The sequence below is a fragment of the Dicentrarchus labrax genome, unplaced genomic scaffold, assembly GCF_905237075.1.
Source record: "Dicentrarchus labrax unplaced genomic scaffold, dlabrax2021, whole genome shotgun sequence".
NCBI lineage: Eukaryota > Metazoa > Chordata > Actinopteri > Moronidae > Dicentrarchus > Dicentrarchus labrax.
Window position 1 is genome coordinate 351,399 of NW_026136713.1, and position 18,683 is coordinate 370,081.

The 18,683-nt window shown below is 40.2% G+C and overlaps 1 protein-coding gene across 2 annotated transcripts; it reads left to right on the forward strand.

The window, feature by feature from the left end:
* The first annotated feature begins 652 nt into the window (after window positions 1-652).
* On the forward strand, window positions 653-18,654 carry LOC127374074 (F-BAR and double SH3 domains protein 1). Of its 2 annotated transcripts, none has more exons than XM_051419026.1 (21): window positions 653-759; window positions 3,076-3,173; window positions 3,331-3,376; window positions 4,373-4,446; window positions 6,049-6,193; window positions 6,370-6,506; window positions 7,468-7,531; window positions 8,513-8,641; window positions 9,519-9,641; window positions 10,892-10,987; window positions 11,337-11,453; window positions 12,292-12,396; window positions 12,953-13,108; window positions 14,099-14,227; window positions 14,828-14,911; window positions 15,050-15,194; window positions 15,314-15,519; window positions 16,524-16,631; window positions 16,772-16,922; window positions 17,078-17,127; window positions 17,382-18,654. In XM_051419026.1, the coding sequence occupies exons 1-21, from the start codon at window positions 739-741 to the stop codon at window positions 17,430-17,432; spliced, it is 2,235 nt and encodes a 744-aa protein (XP_051274986.1). In that variant the 5' UTR covers window positions 653-738; the 3' UTR covers window positions 17,433-18,654. The 2 variants fall into 2 exon arrangements, with proteins under 2 accessions (XP_051274986.1, XP_051274987.1); XM_051419027.1 differs by having other exon boundaries at window positions 15,314-15,414.
* Window positions 18,655-18,683: the final 29 nt, after the last annotated feature.

An 18,683-nucleotide genomic window follows, 5' to 3' on the forward strand; every position in this document is an offset into this window, starting at 1 on the left:
GCTATTCTAGTAGTCTTATATTCTGAGTACTCCCAGACAGCTGAGTGTGAATCCCTAGCTTCTGCAGGTCCAGACCACTATCCCCACTCCCCACTGCTTGTTCTGATTTTGAAGTAAAGTAAAGAAAAAACTCTCATCAAGATCTATTTTGTTGTTGTTGTTGTTGTTGTTGTTGTTGTGATGGTTTTATATCCAGTAACTCACAGGACACACACAGTAAGCCTGTATCCTCTTTGCTGTGGTCTTTGTTAGTGAAATACAAGTTTATCATTAAATCCTAATGGGGGAGAAATTGTAATATACGAGGGAGCCAGGGATGGCACTGCCTACCTGGACTGCTTCTAAACCTTTAAACTTGTCCAAGTCACACTGCTGAAGCCTCATATTACGTTCAGCTGAACTCTCAAATGCAATTCAACGTACATATGCACTCTGTTCAAGGCAACACAGTGGGGCTTTATTTTTGACCCTGTTTGTTTTGGTGTCTTTCTTCTTGACTTTGTGACCTGCTGTGTTGTTTAATGGTGCAGCCACTGGACTCTGCTGCCCTCTACAGGCTTTCTTCATGATAGCATCCCAATGATCGAGAGAGAGAGAGAGAGAGAGAGAGAGAGAGAGAGAGAGAGAGAGATGCACGCGTGCATCCGTGCAAATAGTGACGAAGTAGTACAGTGCCTCACAGCTGAAACACACTGACACAATAACGGAGACAATAACGGACACTATCAGCATCCAGCCATGCAGCCACCCCCCAGAAAGGTAAGATAGTGCTGAGTGTAATGTGGAAGAACAGTTGACAGAGTGAGGTAGAGGAAGAGTGAGTACTGCTTTCTCAGGCTTTGTGTCTCTACTACTTTCATTTTTGTTCCTCTGACCCACATTCCTTTAAAGCCAGTACTTTCATTAAAAACACTGATGCAGCAATAAATGAAGTATCCTTCCAAATATCCAAATATGTCTGAGTCTTGTTTGTCAACAGTTTTGTTTTGGATGGATGCATTAACTAGGTCCTGTTTGAGTGGAAGCATCTGCAAGTATCAAAAGTGTATTTTGACCCGTTGAGTGAATGTTCTTTGCAGTACGTGTACTGACTCTTTGAGGCATTTGTTACCTTTTTAAAGTAAATACCTAAGTACTGTATAAGATCACTTAGAGAGTATATTGCAGGTATTTGAGATACAGTATATCTTGCACTCCAGTCAGAATCTTTCCCTTAAGATCAAACATTTCCTCAGTTTTTCCTGCAACCCCTAAGTCATGTTTACAATTTATGACTGGAAACCTTTCTGACTTAGTTGCAAAGTGTATGATAATGGGCGTAAGATATAAAGTTGGCATTACACTTGTGTTACTGGTAACCAGTCAGGTCAGGTAGTGGTCAATGGCACTATTGACTGTTCCAGCACTAGGGGAATCTTTAAAAACCTTTTTAACAATATTGTCAGTAATTTAGGAAGACTGGGAGACTGTTGTTGTAGTCGTATTAATAATAGTGATGTCAGTTAGATTTGGTTTGAACAAAGCTATAGAATATCAATACATCTTACCCTTTCTTATGCTCAGGAGTGCATACACTACAGGTTATGAACTCCTTTCTAAAATACAAAAAATGCAAAATTATCAGTAATCTGACCATTAGAAGCAGGTAATTATCAGTTATTGTATCTGCTGAAAAGATCCATATTGTACACCCCTAAAAAAACATACTACTACTAGAATGAAATGAAGTTGCGCCAGTCAGAATTTTGTGAACTTGAAAACCTCTATCATCAACTAATATATTTAGTATATAGTACAAATAGACCTTTTTCACAGCAGCCATTTTAACACAAAATAGTAGGGTAAGTCCAAGTGGCTGCTGTGAAAAATGTCTGTGTCATGGCAAATTTTTTGACATGACATTGCAGAGAAACCACAATCAGTTACCTAATGAAGGCTGCGTTCCAGCGAGGTGTTCCAGTTCCAGGGCCCTGAGGTTTTGCATGCTGGCTCACTGACGTGGTGGGAAATGGAACAGCAGCATAATTAATATGAATTACTCTTGTGCTTTTCAAGTAAAAGGGCTGCCATGAAAGACGTATGTAAAGCATATTGACTGGGCAGAGCTGTCTTTTGAAAAGCCTAAAGTGGAGGAATCTAGTGTTTTATCTAATGGCCTCTCTGGTAGCCAGCCAGATTAAGCTAAAATTAACAAAATGCAGTGCAAAAGAATAGACCTTTTTCTGAGCTAAGTTAGGCACAGTACCTACCTCCATAACAGACGCAGACACAATGATTCTTACATAAAGGGATGAAATTATTTATTTTCCCAACTACAAATTTCTGCTGTAGTGACATACTTGTTACATACTGTATACGTCCATTGAGATAGCTCATTGAGATTAGCTGGTAAAGGGGTACACTGAACCTGATAGGCGGGGGTGGAACAAGTACTCAGATCTTTTACCTAACTAAACGTAGCCATACCACAGTGTACTCTGTTACAAATAAAAGTTCTGCATTCAAGATTGGACTTAAGTAAAAGTGAAAAAAGTTTTAGCATCAAAATATACTTAAAGTCAAAAGTAAAACTACTCATTATGCAGAACGGCCCATTTCAGAACAATTTTTATTGAATTATTGAATTATTGTATTATTGCGTTAATGTGTAAAGCATTTTAAAAGGTGGAGCTAATTTTTCATTACTTTTTACACTGTATATACTGTTGGGTATGTTGTGAATTCGCCCAATGGCATCAATAAAAGCTTATTTTAACATATAATCATACATCTTAATGTGTTTATTGATTATATTTTGTTTTATTATTCTGAATCTGCAGTAACAAAACGTAGTAATGTTGTATTATACAAATAACTATGAAATAAATGTCTAATTATATAAGTATGAAGTAATGTAGCAGAAATGGAAATACTTTAAAGTACAAACTATAAAATTGTACTTAAATACAGTGCTTGAGTAAATGTACATTCTCAGTGAGCATTAAATAAAATAAAATGTCCCTTGTGTGTGTGTGTGTGTGTGTGTGTGTGTGTGTGTGTGTGTGTGTGTGTGTGTGTGTGTGTGTATGTGTGCAGGTAAAGGAGAGCCAGCAGGTGAAACTGGCATTCTCAGAGCAGCTCAGCAAATTGCAGACCAAACAGCATCAGGACACTGAGCTGCTGGAAGAGATCAGGTACAATACTCTGTCACCAGACTGGGGGGTTATGTGCATAAAATCCTCCCATTGGATTCAATGAGACGGACGACATTAGGCGGAGAGATCCATACAAACATGGAGGTGAAAGCATGTTAAATCTGCCTGTTGATGTTGTTTTTCTGTGTTGCCCAAGGTCCTTCAGTAAGCAACGTGCAGCTATAGAGAAAGAGTATGGTCAGGTGAGTGCTATTCTAGTCCACTATTACTCCCCTTACTGGAACCTTTGGTTTTTACTGGAGATGCTCATCATTTATTGATTTCAGGTCCCATATCAGTACATGAGTGCTGTGTTGTTATTTGGTGCCTCTTGTGACACTGTGTGTACAGTATGTGTGTTATGCCATCCTAAGTAGGGATTAATCTGTCTCTCTTCCCTTTCCATATTTCCATTTGGGCTGTCTCACTAGATGTTCCAAGGAAAGAGAGAGAGAGCTTTATGTGTTCCTTGCACCATAGGGGAGAATGTGTCACATATGTGTCCACACTGACACTGACAAATGCATACCCAGCTTTATGGGAGAGGAATAAAGAAAGGATAAAAATGCATTATGCTGTGTCCTGAGAAACTACACTTCACAAATAATTGCACCCAACTGAGTCATGAAAATGTCTGACACTTTAAAGGTCCAGTGTGTAACATTTAGGAGGCTCTATTGGCAGAAATGGAATGTAATATTCATAGGTATGTTTTCATTAGTGTGCTTTTGTTACCTTAGAATGAACAATTTTTATCTACAGACACCGCTGCCATGTTTCTACAGTAGCCCAGAACAGACAAACTGAACACTGGCTGTAGATAGGGCCTTTCACGTTTTTCAGCCCATTTATTGCTTTAGTTATCCCTAAAACAAAAGCTCACTGCTCCTAAAGCCCCACTTTCACGAACATACACACACTTGGTCTAGGCTTAGGCACCAAAACGACTTAGTTAGGTTAGGAAAATACCATTGTAAAATAATAACATTAGTTACGATGGTGACACCAGGGTGACACCTTGTTTGTTTTTGGGGTAATGAACTAAAAACAGCTTTCATGAAAGAGCTGTTTGTTCCACTAGTTATTAAACTGTGGCCAAACCAGGTTCTCAGTAAATGCACCTTAATTGTGTCTTCAATAAACTACATTTTACTTTATTTTATTGGCGTTGTGATCCTGTGTGAACTCTGCATTTTCAGGCTCTTCAGAGATTAGCTGTCCAGTACCAGAAGAGAGACTGGCAAAGAGGAAATACAGATACCATCACTTCTGGGTAACTACACACACATATAGGCCTACTGTACGGCTGTTTTCTGTTTCACTTTTTTGTGGGTGATTTTAGTTTCCAAAACTAACCATAGGCTGATGTAACTGGCTGCTCTGGTGTCATTTTCAGTAAGTATGGAAAGTTGCAGTTAGTGTAATTTTACACGTTCGCCAAGAACAATGGTTGATCTTGACGTTATAGCTTATATAGTTAGCTAGAGAACGTTAGCCACGCAGTGTAGGTACACGTGCCACTATCACATCCACCATACCTGCCAACTTTTCCAAAAACCTTGGAGTGAGATTTTGTCGGGGGTGACCAAAATGATGCCGCGCACGCAGCCACACAAGTTGGTGGCTCAGATATCAGAGAATTGGAATTCATTTGATGTTGTACCCATGTTGTACTCTGCATTCTGGTGGTTTGTGGGGAGGCCCAAAGCCGCTGATAGGGGCAGCCTACTGGAGATGGACAATATTGGTTACATTCTGAGAAGCAGACATAGCTGAAGGTCCACCCTCAGGACATTTTGGATTAAGTAGATGTGATTTCCTGCATTCTAGTGGATTTTTGGGTGGTCTGCTAAAGATGTGCAATACCTGAACTTATTCTGATTCATGTTCGGCATCATGACTTGTAGGGCCTTCTAGACTTGAGCTGAACATTCAACCAGAAAACTATTGTTGTGCCTAAATGACTGCCTGTATCCCAATAAAGCCTTATTCATAGACCAGTGTTTAAGATTGGACCTAGGTACCTGTAGGTTGATTGATATTTTGATTAGAATGGTCCCGCTGTCTTTCTCGGTATCTCTTCTTTTGTCGCTAACTTCGGGGTGCCATAGACTGTATATATAGAATGGGGTGCAGCATATATGGGTGCAGCGCATAGGGTTCAGTGGCGCTCATCAGCGCCATCTACTGTCGGCGAGTTTAAAAAGGAACGAACGAGTCTCGGCCCAAGATCTGATTTTTTTTGCGTGAGAAATTGGATGTGTGGCGTGAGTGCGTGTAAAAACAGGCAAAACCGTGTGTCTCATGGCGAAAGCGTGAGAGTTGGCAGCTCTGGACTTACATAGAGAATCATTATTGTCTGTTAGTAATGAAAGTGCAGCAATATAGGGCTCTCCATTGATACATTTACAGCTGAACAATGAGCAAATGCATGGTTTCCATTATTAGGTGTACAAATATTTACTACTACAGTATGTGGGATAATTGGGGTCAGCCCTATGTTCCCACAGCCCAGTGGTCCCACAGCCCTATGTTCCCACATTTCTAAGAAGGGCTACGGTTAGTGTTAGGGTAAGAAGTAGGGATACAATCTGATACAAATTTATGAAAAAGGAACTGTGGGCCTAATTTTGAAAAAAATCTTAGAAATGTGGGAACATAGGGCTGTGGGAACGCACGCTCCCGGGAAATTTGTCCAAATGTGCTAATGTGCTACACTGTGGCTGTGTGTTTGGTCAGATGCACACATATTTTCAGAAAAGTGCTTGGATGTACGCTGTTAGCTTTTAAAGAAAAGAGTAACATACGCTTAATCAGCAATTGTCATTAGTGTTGGTGTGTGTGTGTGTGTGTGTGTGTGTGTGTGTGTTTTCAGGAGTGTATTTGGTGTGTGGCGGTCAGTGGTAGACGCTACAGCTCAGTCTGCCACATCACGATTTGCTGCTGCAGAAGAATACCGCAGACTGATTAGACTAGCCTCCCGAACTCTTCGCAATACGAAGGACATCCGAACAAAGAGAGTGAGAGAGCTGCACACAGTACACACACACACACACACTGATCAAATACTCAAATCACACAGCTAACTTTGCTTTTTCATTATTGCAACACATCGTAAGAATGAAATATCTACCAAAGGCTGCATGAATCCTCTGATGTGTGTGTGTGTGTGTGTGTGTGTGTGTGTTTGCGTTAGGGCTTGGAGCGGCTCCAGAGGGTACAGGGGGAAGTGGTGGAAGCTTTGCGGGAGCTGCACAGGATCAAGAAGAGCTACCACCAACTCAGTCACATTGCCAGTGTTGCCAGAGAGAAAGCTGCTGATGCACAAACCAGGTCAGTGTGTGTGACAGAGGCAAAACAAAACAACAAGCAAACAACCAAAAATGATGATGCTGACCCATGACAAATATCGGTGGTTTCATTTTCGAAGATGCACCACGTAATGTGGTCCTTTACAGCCTATACTGTACAGTCTGTATAAGCTAGAAAAAGTAAACTGCAGGGAAATAAACCTACATTCTCTTTAATGGCCAGCAGATGGCAACTCCCTTGGTCAGATAGTATTGAGTCTTATGGAGAAATAACCTGACATCTCACTTGATTTATTAACTAAGTAAACAGTTTCCTAATGAGTTTATGGTCTCAATCTCTAGTTTCAGTCTTCTTCCATGCATTATGATGTTCATTTAGTAAATGATGGTCCCATTTAGTGTAAAATAGACCATAAAGAAGGGTATGGTTTAGGGGGTGGCTACCGTGTGATATCATTCTGAGTGAGTTTCAAACTAAAACCTTCAAATAATACTCCACAAACCAGTGGGTCACAACCGGTTCACACTTCACACAAAATATAATATATAATATGATATGACAAAAACCCACTGATATGACAAAAACCCCCTGCTACTGAAGCTATTCTTATGAAAAAAATCACCAAAATGATGTATTGTACCCATTGTGTAACACTCAAAATAAGGCAAACATCAAAGCAGCAACAAGGAACTTTGTGGCGGCCCCTGTGGACAAAAGCGGTAGTGTTTCAACCAACCAAATCCAACCTGGTGGCAGGCATTAAATAACTATATCAAATCTTTTCGCTGTGGAGGCAAGGGTTTTGTGTGCTTATGTTGGTCATATAGATGCAGTAATAAATTGAGCCCCCTTGTAGTAGGTTTAAGTTTAAATTTGTATTATTATATTGTTAAATGACATTACATTATTTATAATAATGTGTGAAAACAGCATGCCTTTCGATGATTATATGTTATCAGTATGTCTTAACTTTGTCTTTCAGAGCCAGAAAGAGTGAACATGGGATATTCCACTTTAAATCAGGACTACATAAGATGACCGCTAAGGTATGAATCAACTGTAATAGACTGTATATTTCCTACATAACAAAAATAAATAAACTAAAACTGATGATTAAAAAAAATTCTCCCACAGCAGTGCTAAAGTAAAGATAATTCATCCACACTGACAGTTGCTTAGTAAATATAAACTGAAATATAAAGTGTGCTGACACTGTGTTTATTTAGAAATTATTTCTAGTTGTGTTTAGATTTAGATTACTGTCCTCTTGATGGATTGCAAATCCAATAATCACTCTCCTTTTAACTCTGTTTTTGGTCTCCACCACCTCCTGAGAAAAATATAATGTCTGTTTAGCTGCAAAATGTTATTGTCTTGTCAATGGGTGTATGTGTCAGAGTTTACCAAAGTTGAACTCTATTTAGAATATTCACATGGTTTAATCAGACTCTGCAGGCTTTTTTAAGGATTGTTGTAGTATAGAATGCCTGATTTCACAGCAGCTTTTGTAAAAAGTTGCGATGCATGTGATGTTTTAGGCATGGTTTTGCGATGAAATTGCAGGAGGAAGTGGAAATGATATGAAATTGTTGGGATTTTTTGTATAACTGATTTCAAATTGTAGTGAGAATAAGATCACACTGTTTTAGGGTAAATGTCTGCGTGGTCTCCATCTTTACAACTCGAAACAGTGAGTTTGGTGACTTATGGCTCAATATTTTGCGCAGGAAACTACAATGATTGCACAAAATTGCAACTTTGCGTAGAATTCAACTTCCTGGAAGGACTGATTAATTTCACCTCCTCAAGCAGATCCTCTGAATGCACTGATTCCATTGGAATTAATTAATTTATTTCACTTCTATAGAAGCTTAGTATTAGTGGTTTAAGCTGATCTATACTGTATATTTGTTCCTTTTTCATGTTAAAGTTTGCTGCATGCTTCACTTAAACTGAAAAATAGAATTTTGTGTGTGTGTGTGTGTGTGTGTGTGTGTGTGTGTGTGTGTGTGTGTGTGTGTGTGCAGCTCAGCGCCAGGTTGAGAGAGTGTGACGACCGTTTGACTGAAGTCCGTAATGAGTATCTGCTGGCGTTAGCAGCAGTCAATGCCCACCAACAACACTACTATACTAATGACTTACCATGTATTATGGAGGTAAGACACACGCACGCACGCACGCACGCACGCACACACACACACACACACACACACACACACACACACACACACACACACACACAAACCCACAAACCCACACACACATATCCTGACACATACAAACTGGAGAAAAGGAAGCTAAAAAACTGTTGTGTATCTGATAAAACACTGACCACATCATTTCCTGGCATACTGTGGGCACCTGGTCTGTTCAGTTTGCTCTGCACAGTGCACAAAAACACTGTCTACTATCCCCTTTTTTACTCTTTTTCTGTGAAAGTCTGTGTGTTGCAAAAATCTAATTGCTGTCATCATCACTTCATGCTTGATGTTCAGTTTTCAAAACAAACTCACAATACTCCTCATAATTAGCTGTCATCCACTAACACTGATCCACTCAGAGGTACTAAATGTTTACAGGTAAGGAAACTGAGTGATCTTAATTCACTGCACCTCCAAAGGGGAAAAAAATGCAGTTAGCAGTAAGTTTTTATTTAACCTTTATTGACCACTAGTTGCATAAGACCAAGGGTTTTGCCTTAATGGCAGCACAGTCTAGACAATAAAAACAACACTATAGAAAATCCAGTATGAAACACCCAGAGGCTATCAGAAGAATTGCAAAATGTTTTAGAGCTTGCACCAAAAGACCATCATGATTTTAGTTGCAATTTTTGTTAAACCTGTTGTGTGACAGGGGAGATGCATGATCTACTGAGAACTGAAGATCATGAGGATCAGGAGTTCACTAGGGGCTAAAATACATAATTTAGGATTAAGACGCAGTCATACATTATTGAATAAAAGTTGAAAATGCTGGTGGAACAACTTGAACTAATAAAAACTGACTCTTGTTCTCTATTTCCCTCATCAGCAAATGGACGGTGATGTTTATGATGATCTGAGAGGCCATTTTACCCTGCTGTGTAGGACTGAGATGGATACCTGTCTGGCCACACACAAACAGTACAACAGGATTTGGGAGAGTGTTGCTAAGGTGTGTGTGTGGGTTTTGTTTTGATGGTCTGGCCATAGGGGGCTCTTATGCCACATTGCTTTCATATTTGAGGTTATCGTAACTACCAGTTTCAATGACCACAGGCAGCCACGTTGGAGGTTCTCTCCAGTCAAAGGTATTAGATTGGTGACAGGTCTTCAGAAGTCAATGTCCATCCAAACCTTCTGTTGACTGTCTGAGTTTTATACATGCAGTATCCCACAGTGGCTCCTGAGAAACCAGACATAAGACATTTCTCACCTTGTTTCTAGAGAGGACGGGGGTGGGGGCAGAGGGGTTAAAGGGAGGTTGACAGACAGAGAGAAAGTTGGAGATTAAGAAACAAATCAAACAAAAGGAGAAAAGGTCAAATAAGAAGAACATGTTTAAAGGACAAAGAGAGGTGCAAGAAAAGTTAGCAGAAATAAATGTTGAATGGGAAAAGAATGGGGGCAATAGTTTTAGGCAGGAGGAACAGATGTTTACAGAGCAAAATTCAACACGTAGATAAAATGTCTGAACTAATGTAGCAACTGAGTGAAATCTGAGGCGGTTCTCTTCAAAATGTGAGTGGGTAGAAAGCTTTTTAACACCTACGTCTTCATTTCTGTGATGGTACAAGGCTTGCACCAGTTAAACACAGGTTTTTTTGTTCACCTGTATCTCTAAATCCCACACCTTTTTGCTCTGTGCTCCAATAACATTTAGCAAGCCTCAGTCAGAACTTCCATCAACTTTCTCCTTTCTTGTACCTTCCTGTACGCATTTTGAAGATAGTTGAAATATTTATACATATTTTGATCTTTATCTTTTCAGCTTTGACATGCCTAGCACCTAGAATATCTAATGGTGGTTGTATTTTACTGTACTGTGTGTACAACTGATTTAATGAGACACAAAAGACAGTGCTAATGAACAGAATATTACTACAGCTTTCACTTAGTTGACGCGAAAAGCAGCCATCTTGGATTATATTGTATTGTATTACTTTATTAATCCCACAACGGGGAAATCCCCTTGTCACAGCAGCATTTTAGGTGAAATAAATGACTACACCTGGATTACCGCTCATGAAGACACAAAAACAGCAGCCTGCTTTGGGTGCACCCACAGGTCTTTCCTGTATTTTCCAAGCATACGTTTCCAATCCTCTCTGACAAATGATGGATTTTTTTTTTTTTTAAAGGATGGTTTGGGAGGAATTGTTTTGTTTGTTCCTGGTTAACATTGATGGGTTACTGTATCATCAGGTGACCAGAGAGAGAAATGTTCTGCAGTTTCTTCAGGAATCTGTCTCCTTCAGCAAAACTCCTGAATTCACCTTCCAGTCAGCTCCACGTGACAAGGTGTGTTTTTATGTTTATATATATATATATGTGTGTGTGTGTGTGTGTGTGTGAGTGAACTCCGGGGGGTGGAAGAAGCAAATTTTAAAAATGATGAAAATAAATATGAAATGCTATTCCATCTACCTTTTCAGTGATAACTGAAGGAAAGACTGCTCATAATTGGTTAAAAACAAGAAATAAACATGTATGTGCATGTACGGGGATTGAGAGAATACAGTTTATAACAATGCAGTCTAGTGCAACAACACCATAAACTACTGCCTTACAGATGACACAGCATCATAAAACACTTAATATTACATGATAAAGAATGAAGAACAGAGGGATGTTTGTCTCTTTTGTGCAGGTGTCTGCTCTACAGGAGGTCTGTGCTTCAGAAGCAGAGGGATGTCTGGTAAAGGAGGCCAAGAAATGGGCTACAAAAGTTGCAAAAGACTACAAAATCATCACCCATGGAGAAAGGGTGAGATTTCAGGGTTGGAAAGCCAAAATATAATCTGACTAGATGGTTTAATACACAGAACCATCTAGGAAGTCGTTGTTGGAAACTGTTCAGAAAAGGGCAGGCACTTTCAGAAAATACTCGGCAGGTGATTGGACGAACCATCTGTCTGTCAGCATCTATCAAAAGTAATCCAGTTCAGATCAATGAACTATATAACGTAGTCAAACTCTTACAAAAGCCAGTTGGGAGAAGAGAGACAACATTCCATGGAGAAAAGCCTTCAGTGTCAATCCATGCCCTTCTCTCAGTGAAGAAATCCTCTCTGATGCTAGAAGCATCTACGCTAACCTCTTTAGCAGACGCCATTGTTGTTTAGTGAAGTGTGTCTTCTCCCTGCATCACCTAGCGCCTTCCCTGATTGGTAAGATGGCCAAGATCCTCCTGAGCAAATGAATGCTTATAGCACAGTAACATGACAGTGGACTGGTATATATACTGAGGGACTAATAAGGGAGTGAGCTGCAGGTGAGGGGTGGGCGGGGAACACCAGGTGAGGGGAGTAAGTTGATTGCTTGGCCTGAGAGGCGGGATCTGAAACAACAGGAGAGTCAGTGATATGGCGTGAAAACAAAACCAGATGAAAACAAACAAAGAGTTGGTGAAATTTGTGACATGTTCATTTTTCAGGAGATTTGTGGCCACCGTAGTTTCTATTACACACTTAGAAAGGGAGGGTGAAGTGAAGGAGTTGCAATCTGAAACTACACCGCTAGATGCAACTAAATCCTACACACTGGTCCTTTCAAATTCCACTCTAATGAGAAATGTATGTTTTATCTTTCTGTTTCTCCCTCAGGCCCTACAGACGTTAGAGAGTCGGCTGAAGCTCTTGTCGGGGGAGACGGGGCTCAGTGTGGAGCAGAAGATAGCAGAGGTGCAGGAAAGCGTCAGGAAAGCCAAGGTATTTGTTATTAAATGTGCTTTTTCCCCTACAGGGAAAAAATCCAACATTTGAGTTAGCAACAGGGCCTTTCCCTCTCTACCTCATCCCCATTCTGCTTTCAGCACTCAAACTGCATTTCGTTTACTAAGGATATACTGTACTGTAGTGTAGTGCTGGACCGTTCTACGACACCGTATTAGGGTCAAAAAAGTTTTTTAAACGGAGCCACGGGGGGGATTAATATTTTCATAGAAAAATCTTTCTGAGACTAAAGTTGTAGATTTATGAGAAAAACACTTGGATATCCTCTGAGATTAAAGTGGTAAGATTCTCACAAATTTACACAAAAACTAAAATATTCTCTGATTATAAAGTCATACATTTGCAAGAATAAACTAGTAGTAGTGAAAATTTCTCTGAATATTACCCACCTTGCTCTGTATTTATTTATTTTCTACCTATCATGGCTCTGATATACGGTTGTAAGTTTCTAATTTGACATAACATGTAATATTGAGAACAAAACCCAGCTGCTGTCTGTCTGCCTGTCTGTCTGTGTTTCTTCCTGTCTCAGCTCAGCAGGGTGAAAGCAGAGGCCCGTCTAGCTCTGCTGTCTGACAGTGTCACAGGAATCGAACAGTGGCTTCACGACGCCATGCACCAGGCAGAGGAGGAGCTGGAGAGAGAGAGACGCCTCAGTGAACAGAGGAAGTCTACTGAAGACTTTTCAGTATGCAAACACACACACACACACACACACACACACACACACACACACACACACAACCAACCTCCTTGAATTTCTTAGTTAGCTCTGATGTTCTAGCTGAGGTCGAGCTAATCAGGGCCTGGGACCTTTCACATCTAATACTGCCAGTGTGACATGGTTGCCTTATCTCCATTCTCAATTAATATAGTCTCCCACTGAAGCTCCCCCAAGGAGGTGATGTTGGGTTCAGAAGTAAATTTCTCCCCTGTCAACTTTTTCTTGATTCTCAGGCTAGTAAGAGGCATAAAGAGATTCAGAGGAATAGTTCAGATATATATTTAATGGTGTCAGCCACTAATACGTTAAAATGAGCACTTAGACGTTAGGGCTGCCAATATTCTGTATTTATCTTACTGGCAATGAAAGTTTTCAGCCCAAACCATATTGGTTCCTACTGACATGAATCTTTAAAAACAGAAATATATGTGTTATAGAAATTTAAAAAAGGCTCAGTAATTTCACTGTAGTTTTTATCAAATGTTAGTCAAAGAGGACTGTAGGAGACTATTTTCCGTGGCAGATGAATCCACATCTGGCGCTCTGGGGAGCATTTGGGGAAGGTGTATATGGGTTTAACTCAAAAGAAGCTGTAGTGTGTGTGTGTGTGTGTCCGTGTAAATGAAGGAACATGTCACCCAGTGCAATGTGATATCATTAGATGGCGTGTAAATAGCTCGCCATGTGTGCAGCGTGTACGCATTTTCAGCTTTTCATATTTCATTGAACAGCTCTTGAAGATTTCACATTTTTATGAGTTTTGGACGTGCAGGAAAGGACATCAGGTGACCTTCGTCGTCATAGTAACAATAGTGAGGTGACATTGTGAAATGGTCGCAGTTTGGTTAGGTTTAGGTATCAAAACTACTTAGTAAAGTAAAATGTTGTGTGCAAATATGTGAGTTACCTCTCCTACTTATGTCATGCTGATGTGTTTTATTGTGTGCTTCTTAGGAGGATGAATTTGAGCTGACTGACTTTGAGGACTACGATGATGAAAACGGAGATATCTTTGCAGATCCAGTGTCAGCATCTGGAGTGTGTGTTTACCCTGCAGCCTGCAGAGTAATATATAGCTATCAGGTAATGCTTTTTACAGTGTTCAGAAGTAATACAGCAAACCATCTCTACTCAGTCTTGAGGTGAAGGCTTCACTTCACGTGGTGTCGTAGGATACACACATATATACATTGTTACATTGTTGTGGAATACTTCAAAGAGTGGTTTATTGAGATTTCAGCAACATGTTTTGAATAGGAAGTGTTATGTATTTCAAAAACACAATTTCTACATTCCATTCAGCACTTCCTCCATGCTTTCGGTGTCAACTTGACACCTCTCGAAGAGCTGTGGTTGTGACAATTTCCGGAAGTGAAGTGAAGTCACAGGCCAGAAAATGTTGAGAAAACAGTGACATATCAACAAGGAAGAAAGAAAGGAGGAAGAGGTTAAAGTCCTGTCTGGTGTAACTAAAGTATTTCTGATGTTGTTTCCTGCGTATCCTTCACAGTGTTGACTGAAATCAGGGGAACCTGTTGCTGCAGATTAATGTACTTGCAGGAAATCATGAAAAGAACTTTGCAAATGTACTCCGCAAATAAAATGGGTGTGTGTAGTGTGTAGTACTGCAGTTACATAATGCTGAAGAATTCATCAAAATGACAAGCATGTTACTTCCTGTAGGCTAGCCAGTCAGATGAGCTGTCAATAATGGAGGGGGAGGAGCTTCAAGTGATTGAGGATGGAGACGTGGAGGACTGGCTGAAGGTTTGTTCACATAATGTCAGCCTTCAGAAAAAGAAAAACATTTTTATTTTGAAAAAATAGTTGACAATCCTTTGTTTAAAATGTTCACTACGCTCTGTGAATGTTCTCCAGTGACTCACCTGTGTCTGTGTCTGCTAGGTGTGTAACTCCTGTGGTCAGGTGGGGTATGTTCCAGAGCGTTATGTGCAGTTCCTGTGCCTACCAGCAGAGGACAGCACTCAGCTGGACAGTTCTTTCAGCTCCACCTCATCCACTGGGAATAGAGAGAGAGCAGGGAGCAGAGGTCAGCAGTCTGTGGTCATTTACAATACCGCTACTGACCTATTGTGTTTGAAACACATCCACAGATGATTCATAATAAGGTGATTATGTCATGTCACAATAACTTCAATCCTGTGTCAGGTGTAGCCAGAGCTCTGTACTCGTACCAGGCCCAGAGTGCAGAGGAGCTTTCCTTCCAGGAGGGGGCGCTAATCCACCTGATACGCTGTCGTCACGGAGAGGTAGGGGCCGAAGCCTCCGAGAAACGCAGTCTTCTGAAGCCTAAATTCAGAGGACACAACAAATGCAGACTTCCCAGACTTCATCCCACAATCCTTTGCTCTCCGGTAAATTATAAAGTGGTACTATCATAGCAGACCTAAAATTAGCTACAGTGACCTGTCAGGTTCAGCTTTAAGAGAGCCAGGCCGTCACTTCCTGTCTAGCTTCTGTAACCCAATGCAATCTCTCACTCCGCATTCTTTCAGCTGTGTGTCTTCCATATTCTGTCATTTTCCCCACTTTCTAGCTGTTTTAAAAACTGCTTTACAAGACTCGCCAATGGACTCACCTCTATAGTTGAGTTGTGACATTTTACCTGCAATGATAAACGCTGTTTGTTAGAGGATATATTGGATAAACAACTATATTAGATCACTTTTCAAAAAGCTAACATCTTATCTAGACATATGAAGTGAGCCATGTGGCATACTGAAGGCTAGCTTTTAGTGATTAGCATAGAGACTGAATGGGATTTTAAAGAAGGTTTGCTTGCTTCTTACCTGACTTTGGAAGATGGGTGGTTACACAGAACCATGTGGAAACTGTTTCGAAAAAGGCAGGAACTCAGCCGGTGATTGGATATCACAGGCGAGCGTCAACCAACCACTGTGGTTGGACATGAACACATAGCTTGAAGCCTGCCACCATCGATTCTCACTTGCGATTTTGTGATCTCACAAGGTTAGCGTACTTCTGGAACAGAACTCAAATGGTCTGGTTTCATTTAGGGTCTCTGTAGCTGTCTAGTCTCAGCTTGACTTTAGTATTCTGGCCAATGAGCAGTGTCAAAATCATTAACACAAGGCCCAATCACTAGCTAGTTTTCAGCTACACCTCACCATCCTCACCAGCAAATGTGCAGTAGTTTGCTCTCATGGAATTGATTTAGTTGTTATCACATGACAGAAGTATTACAACTGAGGGAACTCTATTGACGAAGGTCATGAGTGGTTGAAAGCCCTAAAAAAAGCTAGTAAGTGGACCTTGAGTTTAGATTAATTGTGGAAAAAATAGATGGATTCATGATTCATATCTACTACATTATCTCCGTGAATGTTCTGTTTTGCAGGTGGATGATGGGTTTTGGGAGGGAGAGCTGAATGGACGGATCGGTGTCTTCCCATCATTGGTGGTAGAGCTTGTTCACGATGAAGGGGAGGAGGAAGAGGAGGAGGAGGTGAGTCTCTTTATTGCTCCTGGAATAATCCTGTAAATCATAACTTTCCTTGATACCATTATCACATAGTGCTAAAAGCTTTATCCCCCTTACCCTCTGACTTCTGGCCAACTCCTTTATTTATTATCATTCGTTTTCAGCCTCTCCCGACCCCAACCATGCCCCCCTTCTCTCCCCCCATCCCAATCCCTTCCAACCCTGGCTGTAGTTCAGCTCTCAGTGCTACTCCCCCTAGCTGCGCGGAGGACAAACAGCAGGTCTTTCCTCTGAGGCTCACAGACGACACAGTAGGTGAGTGTCAACCTTTGCTCCAGAGTTTTTGTCAGTTCGTCTGATTCCATTCAAATGTCAGCTTTTCCTACATGAAATGTGTGTGTGTGTGTGTGTGTGTGTGTGTGTGTGTGTGTGTGTGTGTGTGTGTGTGTGTGTGTGTGTTGTCCCATCAGAAACAGAAGGCAGCAGCCACAATTCTCCAGAACTCTCTCGACTAAGACCAGTATGTGCCCTTTTCTGTATTTGTGAATATATTTTGGGTAGAACAGCAAGCCTTCAACTAGGGCTGTCACAGTATCAGATTTTCTCTACATAATTATTGTGCCCAAAGGAATTTACAAGAAAGATATTGCAAAATGTATAATCCACCTCTCCAGCTCCACCCCCAGTGCTACTTGTAATTGTATAAATGATCCTCGAACCGACAGGGATCAGTGATAATCAACCTGTCTCTCTCCTCCCTATGGACCGTTTTAGTGTCGGCCGCCTCCTCCACCCCCAACACAGAAGCCTTCATCTCAGCCTTGAGACAAAGACTGGAGTCACTGTTTTTTAGGACCAAAAGAACACTGGTTTTGTGCCTTTTATTGCAGCATTAAACAAATAACTTGTATTTGTTTGTTAGATTTTTTTTTAGACTTTTAACTGTTGGTCAACTTGGCTCACTGGATGTGAACTTTCAGGAAATTGCAAAATTCCCATGTGTTCTTCGAGGGATAAGTGAACCAACATTCAATATAACATTAACATTTAAGTAACAGGGATAAGTACATGATTATCTGTATCTGTATCCATTCAACCAACTAAATTATCTGTTTTTGTATCCGTTCTCGGAAGGGGCGGGGCTTAAACCAGACATGGGTGGTGCTTGAATCGGGAGCAGGCAGGACTAAAAGGGAAGTTGTTCATTTGAGAGTTGAAGTTGCTATATTTATTGCTATAAAGATTTTATTTATATTAGAAAAGTAGTTAGATAATTTATTAAGAGTGATCTGACTGTTTACAGAACAAGTTTTTTATAAAAGGTGGGATATTTATGAGTGCGAATTTTCAATAATTTTACTTTACATGATGCTCGTTTTCATAAAAAAAGTACATTATCTGTACCAGATACCTATTTCAGCCATGTACTTGCCCAACCCTATTAAGTAGAGTTCTAATTCATTTCTAATACGTGTTGTAATTGGGAAAAAATGTATGAATATTTAGAATTATGACAGACAACTCAAGTAGTGTGTAGCCTAGCTTTACTTGCAACTGAGCTTTCACTATGTTAGCTATCAGCACACCCATTAAATCTAACTGGTTAGTTTGTAAAACAGAAGGAAATACTGCAGTTTTAACTAAGAAAATGTAAATCTGTATTTTACTGTCGTCAAAATATTTATTTTTAAATGTTTCTTCATATTTGGTGGCTTTTATTGAATTGCCTAAAGATTATTTTTGATAGATGGCTGCAATGATGGCTGCTTTTTTCATATACTCTCTTTGTGGCTGCTGGCTCATTTTGTTCAGTATAGAAATGAACATGAGTAATAAGACAAAACAACCTTTCTGTTTTCTAATAATAAGGGGTTGATTATCTCATTATATATGTACTGTCAGTCCTGAAAAGAAAAGAAGTAGAATCCACCAGTTTACGCCATAGTAAACTCATTTTTGTTACAGACTCTAACACAGATAACTGAGGAATAATGTATTATATTCTGCAGGTAGTGACTTTACCAGTAAAAGTGCTAGCCCAAGTAAACTTTGTACTGTTACATTGCATTATGAGAA